General features: G+C 48.4%; 1 protein-coding gene across 1 annotated transcript in view; it reads right to left on the bottom strand.

Annotated features, from left to right (window-relative positions):
• The window catches only part of Atg4b (autophagy related 4B cysteine peptidase), a 31,094-nt gene that overhangs the window by 14,179 nt on the left and 6,115 nt on the right, over positions 1 to 10,800 (bottom strand). Inside the window, exons 2-8 of the mRNA XM_023722070.1 lie at positions 8,650 to 8,751; positions 8,467 to 8,538; positions 6,405 to 6,503; positions 5,719 to 5,820; positions 5,302 to 5,374; positions 2,874 to 2,953; positions 2,186 to 2,252 (exon numbers count right to left, since the gene is read on the bottom strand). Coding sequence (XP_023577838.1) covers positions 2,186 to 2,252; positions 2,874 to 2,953; positions 5,302 to 5,374; positions 5,719 to 5,820; positions 6,405 to 6,503; positions 8,467 to 8,538; positions 8,650 to 8,751 — 595 coding nt within the window. The remainder of the gene's footprint in view (positions 1 to 2,185; positions 2,253 to 2,873; positions 2,954 to 5,301; positions 5,375 to 5,718; positions 5,821 to 6,404; positions 6,504 to 8,466; positions 8,539 to 8,649; positions 8,752 to 10,800) is intronic.

Below are 10,800 nucleotides of genomic sequence, written 5' to 3'. Positions count from 1 at the left end.
TTTTTTTTTTTTTTTTTTTTTGACTAAAAGATATTACACGTTCCACTGCCTGGAGGGTTCGCCTGGTTGATTCTTGTCTTGGTGGCAAAGCTCCATGGCGACAGCACCCTCTGGTGGACAAGATGTTCATTCCAAGCACAGAACTCCACTGCCTCCAGATGAGGCATGCTGCTCTAGAAAAGCAGTTTCTTGTACAATTCCTGAGCATCATCAGTTTTCCCCCAACTCTTCCTTATGCTATGACTGCAGTACTGAGGCCTGAATCTAGGTTCTCACTCACTATATCACTGAGGTAATTCTCTAGCCCTTTGTATTTAGTTTTTAAAATTCAGAGAGAGTGCTTTGTTAAGCTGCCCAAGCTGGCCTTGAACTTGCAATCCTCCTACCTCAGCCTCCAGAGTAACTGGGATTATAGGTGTATAGCACCACACCCAGACTTTCAACTAGCAGTTCTGAGAGATTAGTACAAAAATACTCTTTCCTGGACAAGTCACTGTTTATCCAAGTTTTGTCTGTGGCTGTACATCAGTCAGGGCAGATGTTGGCAATGGGAAAGAAAGGCAGTTTCCTTTTTGTTTATCCTGTAGCCCTCCTGCCCCACCCCACACCACACCATGTCTGTCTATCAGCCTCAGCATCTGGGTCTCATCTGATGTCATTCTTCCCAAACGTTGGAGTCAGACATAGTGCCGATGCTGCTGTGATCTTAGACTTGGAGCTCCTCCCTGGCTCTACTCCTCACCTCCTGGCTACACCCAGCTCAGGATGACCTCGAGGCCCAGATGCTGAAGCTACACACACCCAGCTGGGCAGAGACTAGGAGGAGCCTGTCCTTCACCCTTCCCACCCTCTCTGAAGATAGAAGCCCAGTGATGGGCTGGCTGGACATAAGCAGGACAAGTGATTTTCCTGGAAGCTGTAAAAAGGAGATCAAGGCAGAACACACGTGTAACCAGTTAGAGATGGTTACGACATATCTATATTTTTTGAAAACAGTCTCCCTATTAGAAGGACCATGACCTTGAACTCAAAGTCCTCCTGACTTAGCCTCCTGAATGCTAGATATTATGTTTTTGAAAAGCATTAAAATCAATGAATAAAGCATGCCACAAAGCTAACATGGAGCCAGGCATGATGGTATACTTCTGTTACCCTAGCTACTTGAGAGGGTTCCAAGTTCAAGACCAGCCTCAGAAATTTACCAAAACTGTCTCAAAAATTTTAAAGATAATATGCTGGAGGTGTACAGTTCAGTGGCAGAGTGACCAAGGGTTCCACCCATTACCCAAAACAACAATAACAGCAACAACAACCATAATGTGGAAGATCTGAGTGGTAAAATTAGTGACCTTTTTGTATTTTTAAGTTTTCAAAGGTTTTAAGAACTAGAATAGGTTAAAAGGCAGAAGGAAGAAACACTTGTTCTAAGTCTGTCTACTGTGAAAGGGAAGCCTATGACAGTGACCATGTAAGATCCCACTCCTGCCTAAGACTCTGCTGACATCACCCAGAGGTGAAGAAACAAGACTAAGGCCAGGCATAGTATGCCTATAAACCTAGCACTCTGGAAGCCGAGTCAAGAGTTTGTAAGTTGGAGTCAGCCTGGACAACTTAGTGAGATCTGTCTCAAAGCCTAAAAAAGTGCTGGGGATGTAACTCAATGTAAAGGCTCTGAGGTCAACTCCCCATTCTGCAAAAAGAAAAGAAGGAAAAGAATGAGAACAGAGGGGCCATATCACTCAGGCAGGGAAATGACATGTTCTTGGCCTGATGGGTACATGGGTGGTGCACACTGCAGCCATGCAGGCCAGACCCATTTGCACTGCCCATCTGTGCACTGCTAGGGCCATGCTTCTCTGTCTTCCATTTTTCTTTTCTTTTTTTGTGTAGTAGTAAGGACTGAACTCAAATCTTTTTGACTTTTTTGAGACATGGTTTCACTTAGCTGCCTAGGCCAGGTTTGAACTTGGAATCCTCCTACCTCAGCTTCCCAGAGTGCTGGGATTACAGGTGTGCACCACTCCAACCAGCTCAATGAATTCTTCTTAAGCAGAACTGAGTTCAAGGCAATGGCAGGACCCCAACAAAACCAGCTTTGAAGCAGCTCTGAGAGCTACTTGGGGAAGGCTCTGATGCACACAGCATAGCAAGCACTGTGGGGGAAGAGGGGACATTCAGAGCTCACCTGTTGGGCTGGCCCTCATAGCTGGCCTCCTCCCCAGACATTCTTCTTAGGTCTGCTGCCCAGAGAGCTGTGTGTGGGATAGGTCAGTGTCCCTGCATCTCAGTGGGGTGTGTGAACACACATAGAGGCATTCAGCAAGCACCCCAGCAAGAGTCAGCTAGGCACAGCACATCTTAATGTGTTTGTTGGTTTTGTTCTGATTACTGGGGATTGCTCCCAGGTTGTCACACTGAGCTATATTCTGAGGGCTTTTTTGTAATTCTTTACTTTTAAAAAGGGTCTCAGTATGTTGCTACATTGCCTGGACTCGGCTTGAACTTGCAATCCTCTTGCCTCAGCCTCCCAAAGCACTGGGATTACAGCGATGTACCATCAAGTCCTTTTTATTTATTATTTTTTTCAAGACAGGGTCACAGGCCTCAAACTCCTGCATTCCAGTGATCCTCTGACCTCAGCCTCCAGAGAGCTGGGATTATAGGAGCAGTTCACTAGCGCTTCAAGCTCTTAACATATTTGTAAGAGAAGAACAAAAAATTGACAGGTACTAAGTAACTGGTCACTCAGGAGGGCCTGGGCTCCTCCCTCCAGATAAACCCTGTGCCCTGCTCTGCTGACTCACAACTTAGCAGGTGGTGCTTCTCCTGGGACCCAACAAGTCCTCCTCAGGAACAAAAATCTGGGCACTTACTGATCTCCTCCATCACTACAGTATTGTCCATCGCTATGTGAACGGCCAAGGAGCTCCACGTATCGAATACAGCAAGCTTCCTGCAAGAGGAAGTCAGGAGAGCACACCCTGAGTGTCTCACAGCTAGATGCTGCCCCTTACACCTGCCACAGTGGGTCTCAGGAGACTGCCCTCATAGGGAAGAAGGTGAGGCTCAGACAGGAGAGTTGAAAGGGACTCTGTTCCTCCCCATCAGTGCCCCAGCTGCCCTTCATGAACAAAGCACATGCGTGTACACATACACATACACACACACACACACACACACACACACACACACACACACACACTCCACCAGTCCTGGGGCACAGTGAGGAAGGAGGGGTAGCACCCTACCAAGCACTCTGTGAGGGCAGCTCAGAGCAGAATCCTCTCAAAGACACCCAGGACGAGCCCTGCAGAGGAAAAGGGGCTGCAGTTTCATAGTTCCTGCAGCACATGCATGGAAACCTGAGCCACTCCTGGGCATGTGGCATACAAAAGACCTGTTACCCAGTGAGATAGGGAAGAAGAAACCATTCCAGGCACAGGGACAATGCTCAGGCCCTGAGCTGCAAGGACTTGCTGTGTCTGGGGACAGAAAAAAAGGCCAGAGCCTAAAAAACCTAGAGGTATACAGGATAGTGGCCTGCCCAGCTGTTTCCTCTGCCCTCAGCCAGCTGTGAGAGCGAGCATACCTCAAGAGATGGGGGACAAAGCAGGATCTGCCAGAGCTAGCACCTATGGAAAGCAGACCACAGGACACGTGTTAAGGGCCATGGAGAAACCCTGAAGAAGGGGGCAGGAGCACTGGGGCGAAGAATATGGCAGTCAAGAGCACAGAAAGACCTGAAGCAGGAGCCTCCAAGGAGCAAAGGAGCATGCACCTCAGCAGGGCATCATTATGTGGGCACAGCACGGGCAGCCAGGAATCTTAGACAGTTCAGAGTCAGAGACACAACTGTCAAAGATTGCTGAAGCTACAGAAACTCTGGCTACTACTTCAAAGAGAGAATAGATCGACAAGAAGGAAGAGCCAGAATGTAGACCAAGGCAAGAGAGAAGGGATGAAGATCAGTCAGCAACAGGACACAGCTCAGGCGGGGCAAGAGGAGGTGCAGATGAGTACAGCTTCTGGCCTTCATATGGTCCTGCTACACGTGGTCCCTGTGCAGAAGCAGGAGACAGGGAGGCTATGTTCATGAACAGCAGGGGTGGGCACATGGTATCTGAGGAGCCCCAAGAGGGGATGCACACACAGAGTTATTGTTCAGAACGTAACTTTGGAGCATTCCTGCAGCTCCACAGGTCATGGAGGAGGAACGAGTAGGAGCCAGAGGAGACCAGAGGACAGGAGGAGCAGCACAGCTGAGAAGTGGCCCAAGACCCACAGCAACAGCCACCTCTGGCTAACAGGGTGACACGAAGCTCTCTGAACACACCAAAAGGGTGGATGGCAATCTTGACGTGACTGCTTAGAGGACAGGAAGCACCATGAAGAAGGCAGGTAATGAACCCCATGTGCAAGGTGAGGCAGGCCAAGCCTGGGCAAGGACTCTGAAGGGCACAGACAGGCTAAGCCAAGAAGACAGCAAAATGGCAGGAAGTCAGACACAGGAAAGAGGGAAGAGTCCAGAAGAAAGCCAGTAAGAGGAGCTGGATGCAAACAGGAGCCTTTCCAGAACAGGCTGGGGGAGATAAGAGGCTACCTCACAAACAGCAGGGGTAGGCACCATGGTGTCTGAGTGGAGCCACAGTTGCCAGGTAGGCTTTAGGGGAAGCAGCAGCGGAGACCAGACAGATGCAGGAGGCAAGGCCCAATGAGCAGGAACAAGGTCCAGTGTGGTGACTCCTGGAGCAACAACCCAGAGCCCCCCAGAAGGGCTCAGACTCTGAGCACACAGCCCCAGGGAGGAGCATCAGGCCAAACAACTCAGAAGGGCAAGGGCCAAGAAGTGTCCCGTTCCTAGCAACACAGGAAGAGCCATTTCAGAGGGACTGGTGCTGAAGCAAGGGAAGAACAGTGCCCTTAGGACAAAAGGCCAGTGCAGATGAAGCCCAGACACTGGGGCCTGTGGGAGGGCAGAAGCCTATGATAGGCCCTGAGGGGAAGGGCCACAAGACCCTCACACACAGCCACCAAAACTGCCATAGCTCCAGATCAGCTTTCACTTCCAGACCATCAGAAACCACTATTACTGATGGACCCACGGGCCTATTTCCACGAACATGACCTGGGTAAAGCACTAGTCCCACAGAAAACATAAATCCCACAACCTGGTAAATCCAGGTCCCCTCTAAGGACCCTCCTGAAGCCCCTTGTCCTGCTTGTCAGTGAGGGTTCAAGAGCATAAACACCAAGGGAAACAGGCTACCCAGAGGAGTGGGCAGGCCGCAGCCCAGCACGTACTTGAGGACCTGGGCGACAGTGTTCGGGCCATACCACTGGCCAATGGACTTTCCTTCTCCAACTCCCATTTGCGCTGCAGGAAGCAGATCCAGGTTAGCAACATGCACTATCCCAGGCCTCCAATGCCCCCTCCCGTCCACTCTTCCATGTGACATGGCAGCAGGAAACACTTCACAGGAAGGCCCAGATAGAATGCCCACCTTCCAGAGGGGTTCTTGAGTGAGACTTAGAAAGAGGGAATGGGAAAGGGAATGTCTAGAATTCCCAGCTCCTCAGCTCTATGCTTGGCCCTTCCAGAAGGTTAACAGTGCTCTAGGCTGCCTCCTATGCACCTGCTCAGGACACTCAGCTGCACCCAACCAGACCAGAACAGCCCCTGGAAGGACCCATTGCTGCCTCTTCATGGAGCCAGCCCACCTATCTGGTGGATGGAGTAGTAGCTGTCCTTCCTGTCAAGGAAAGCATTGAGAACGCTGAAGTAGCTGTCAGGCTGCCTCTTCTGTTGTGCCCACCTCCAATCTGTGGGGAACAAATGCAAGGGGTTAGTCTAAGCAAAAGCCAGAGAAATGAGGCTGGCTTTACATGGTGCTCAAGAATTACACAGGCCCCAAATCTATCCTCAATCTTCTCAAGACAGAAGTCAAACACTCTAGGATCGCACGTACATATATACCAGCTCATCTAGACAAATTGACAGTGGCTAAGGATACAGCTCAGCGGCATAAAAGCACCTGCCTGACAAACACAAGACCAGAGTTCAATTTCCAGTACAAAAGCAACAACAACAAAAAACTGACAGCAGAGAATACTTTCAGTAGTTTAACAACAATTTCTAGAGAAATAAACATCAGCATTCTTTAGAGTAAGCTTTTCCAATCATTGAAAACCTATGGTCTAGGGGGCCGGGGAGATAGCTCAGTGGCTAAAGTGCCTGCCTAGCAAGTGCAAGGTCCCTAGTTTGATCCTCAGTAATACACACACACACACACACACACACACACACACACACCCCTATGGTCTTACCTGTGATGTGCTTTAAAAATCCCTCCAACCACAGCCTCTTGTCCCAGCACCCTTTACTACACTGTCATACTATGACTTACCTCGGCCTAAGTGCCGGCACACCAGAGCCTGTGCGAAGATCATCTGTCCACACCGCAGCATGCAGCCCCAGCCTGTATCCGAGGTAGGGCCAGTTCCCCCTGTCACAGCAGACAGAGAAAAGGGAAGCCACCATCAGAAGTCCACAAATGTTTCACACCACCCCTCACACATTGCTTGGTCTCAAGACCCGCACACTTAAGGACTTTGAAATGCAAGGGACAAGTCCTTAAGATGGAAAAAGAGTATAGGGACACATCATCCATATAGCAACTGGAATGTCTGAAAACACAGGTACAGACAGCACCCCATAGCCAATCCAGAACCACCACATTCAACAAGGACCATTTCGCAGCTACTAGCTAGGTTAAGATTCAAAGGACATTAATGTCCCTGAGTGTGGGCAGTGCCTGGGCAAGTGGTCAGGACTACTCCTGCCCTACAAGCACATGTGCCCAGGCTGTGCCATCTCATGCCCTTACCAGGCCCAGGGAGACAGAAGAGAAGCTCTATGGAACTGTGGGAAACATCCCATGGCCATGACAGGAGGCCAACATAATACCATGGTGCTGCCATGACCAGGAGGAAGAGCCAAGGCAGTGGCAGAGAAAAGTCAAGAACAGGTGACCACAGCCCCTTCTGTAGTTAGGACCTGGAGCCCTCCCCCTGGACCAGAGGAACTGTGTATACCTACAACCTAGGCAGCAGCCCAGCCTTCCCCATACCTATCCTCAGACATTGCTGCAGGGCATAAGCTGTAAGCCTGTGAAAGCAGCTCCACCCACAGAGGCTCAACCCCAGGCTGTTCTTCTCCACAGTGGGCCAAGTAGTAAAGCCTTCTCTTGGGCCCTGGTTCCTTGCTCAGAGCCTAAAAGTAAGCATCAGAGCTACACAGAGAGGAGGTCCAGAGAAGGGTGAGTTGTGCATCTGTAGAACCACTTCTTTTTTTTTTTAATATTTTTCTATTAATTGGGTTTTTTTTTTTAATTTTATTTATTTATTTGTGGGGGGGGGCAGCTCAGCCCACCAGGGGGCAGGGCTGGCTGGCATGTGGTGCTGGGGGATTGAACTGCGGTCCCTGTGCTTTGCTGAGCTTGTTCTAAGTAGGTGCTTTAGACCACTGAACCATCTCACCAGCCCCTGTAAAACCACTTCTGACAAATCACATCACCAGACATGAGTCATGGGTCTTGCTTCCCCTGAATGCCAGGCTACTGTGTCTACTTCATTTCCACCTCGCTGTGGGAAAAGGATAACACACTATCCAAGGAAGGAACCAATTCATGACCTGGCCATGGGGTAGCAAATGTCAGCCTGGTCCCTAACATCCAACTACAACAAGGCTGAGAGCTGGTCCCCAACCTTCATCTATCTTTAGAGCAGGCAGAATCAGCTTACATGAAAAACATCAATTCACCTCATCCTTGTCTTCCCAAAACCAAGTATGCACATATTAGAAAAGACAGAGGAAGGAGCTGGGGAGATGGCTCAGTAGAATAAGTGCTTTCCTGGCAAGCGCAAGGGCCTGACTTCAATCCCCGGCTCCGCAAAAAAAAAAAAAAAAAAAAAAAAAAAAAAGAAAGAAAGAGAAGACAGAGGAAGAGTAAGGCTTCCAGACACCCTGGACCTATATGAGACCAGTGTGCAGTCAGACATGAGGCACACATTCAAATACACAAGCTGCCTGAAGTCTCCTGAGTAGGGCGCTGCCTGGCTGTGGCCAACATTGTTTCATAACTCACTCTTCTGTGTACATTTAAAGTTGTTATGGGGAATTGGGATGTAGCAGTGTTTGTGTTTGTCTAGTATGCATGGGATCCCACCTTTTATCCCCAGTGCTAGTAATAACAAAGAGACAAACAAAAATAAACTTAAAACTCAGTAACACATAGCAATGAGCCATTATAGGAGAAAATGAGTTCCCCTGCTAGGATAAGCTGCCTGGACATGAATCTACCAGCTGAGCCACTGTTGGGAAACCTTGACCAATTTATGAGGGGACTGGAACATGGGATCTGCCACTCAGAAGCCTCTTTCCTTCCTGCCACACAGTGGGGTACTCACCAATGGCTGGGAAGTTTCTCCTGTATGTAAACCACAGTCTGGATGCCACATCAGATAAGATTTCATCCTTCTCTAGGGTTGTTGAAAAAAGGAAGACACATAGAGCCTTCAGTTTATAAGCCAGATACCATAGGGGAGTTAGCAGAAAGCAACAGAGCAGAGTGGCTCCAACATGGCCAGTACCTGTGAAGATGCTGTATTTTCTGCCCAGGATCCAAACTGGCTCAGAGGTCTCAGGAAAATCCTCAAACTCAGCAAATCGGAGCGTGTCATAGGTAAGAGTGGCTGTGGAAATCAAACACACATATATCTATTGACTTTTATAATTACACAGAACAATACCACAGCACTCAACCTTTGCATTTCTGCACTACAGCAGTAGATTCTTCCCAAGAAGGGCACACCCATGTCCCCGTAGTGACCAGGTCCCTGTGAGCACCATGAATGGTCAAAGGATAACTGACTACCAAGGAGAAGGAAGAAGAGGTCACTCAACTCATGATTTCAAATGTTTTAAGTCTAGAATGTTTAAATTCTAAGAGACAAAAGTAAAATAAAGCCACACTATTTTTTGTAGACTGGGGAACCACACATGTACATGGCACTCTACAGTGTACCAAATGTTACCATGGCAGAATGTTCAGGGGTGCTGTGACAAAGGTGACAGCCACTGAGCTCCTGGAAAATGAGGATTCTAGTCTACCCCCATTTCTTGGTTAGGAGCAGTTAACAGAGAGGGATAAAGCACTACTCCAGTAGGACATCAAGCTGTTGTAATATCCTCAGTGGAACTGGATGTCAAGAGTCCTAGAGACAAGGCTTGGAGCAAGTTTTCACTTTGATGATGCTAATGAAAAACACTGTCACTACCAGCCTCCACAAAGTAACTCCCCACAGGCTATGGAGGGAAGTGATCACAGTCATGGTATCCACATACTGTGCCATAAGCCCTGAGTGCCATTTTACCTATTCAGTTTCTACGTAGAACCTAGGAAGCTAGACATTGTGGCACATGTCCATAATCTCACCTACTGGGGAAGCTGAGGTAGGAAAGTCACAAGTTTGAGCCCAGTGTAAGTAATCTCCCCCCAGCCCCCAACCAAGGATTGAACTCAGGCCTTTATACTTGCCTGGGAAGCGCTTATTCTACTGAGCTATCTCCCTGGCCCCTATAGCCTGAGTAATTTAACAACATCCTCTCTCGAAATAAAACTTAAAAATTACTATGCTGGGCGTGGTGATTTACACCTATAATTACAGCATTTAGGAAAATTATAGTTAGAGGCCAGCCTGGGCTACACAGAGTTCAAGGCTGAACAATTGAGGTCCTATTTCAAACAAAACAAAACAAGCTCATCCTTCCCCTCATTCTGTACAAAAACACAGCTTTCTATTCAGTTTCTACTGACCTTGAGTAAGCTGATACAGTGATGGCTAACTTAAGTACCCTACTAGAGTGCTAAGTACTCCTGCTGTGAACTACAAGGTACAACATCCCTGCTGTGCAGTCCCCCAAGGAATGCAGAGAACAGGGTGTCACTTCTTGCTGTTCATGGTTGGGGTTTAAATCCTGGTTACAGGTCCCTGCAACCCCTCATCCATAAAATGGGATAAGACAGCTTCATGGTGCTAGGGAGACAGCATAGTGATCTAAGCACCTGCCTGGCAAGCCCAAGGATCCAAGTTTGGTGTTTGATCCTTGGTACCACATGCTGTGCCGGCCCCAGAACCCTGGGCACCCCATGCTGGCCACAGAACCTGGGCATGGAGGCACACATTTGTAATCCTAGCACTGGGGAAACAGGAGGATCACTATGAGTCTCAACTGCATAGTGAGACCCTGTATACAACAGATTAAATAAGTAAATACATGGCAGCTTCACCACATGGCTGAGAAGGGCACTGATGTCACCACCCGTCATTTATATCAAGGATGCAAACCCACAAGGGACTATACCCAGCTCATTTTCAGTCACAGGCTGAGGAATACTAGAAAGTGTCCCCCAGTAACTCCTGAGACACCTTACCCATCTCTGCCTTTCCTGAAGCACTGCCAAGGTTTCCTAAGCCCCACAGTGGGCCCTGAGGGACACAGACACTAGGTTCAGTTCTGTCCAGGAGCTCTACTCTTTTTTTTTTTTTTTTTTTTTTTTTTTGGCACTGGGGATCAAACTCAGGACCTTCACTTGCCAGACAGGTACTACACTTCCAAGACAGGCACTAGGAGCTCTACTCTTCTGTATTTTTACCAGTCTGTATTAAAAAACAGTGTTATTTGGGCTACTTGGCGATATATAAACTACAAATAAAGTCAAAGATATAGATAGATAGATA

Source organism: Octodon degus, unplaced genomic scaffold, assembly GCF_000260255.1.
Source record: "Octodon degus isolate 3935 unplaced genomic scaffold, OctDeg1.0 scaffold00089, whole genome shotgun sequence".
NCBI classification, from domain to species: Eukaryota; Metazoa; Chordata; class Mammalia; order Rodentia; family Octodontidae; genus Octodon; species Octodon degus.
This window is presented reverse-complemented; position numbering and strand designations above follow the sequence as displayed.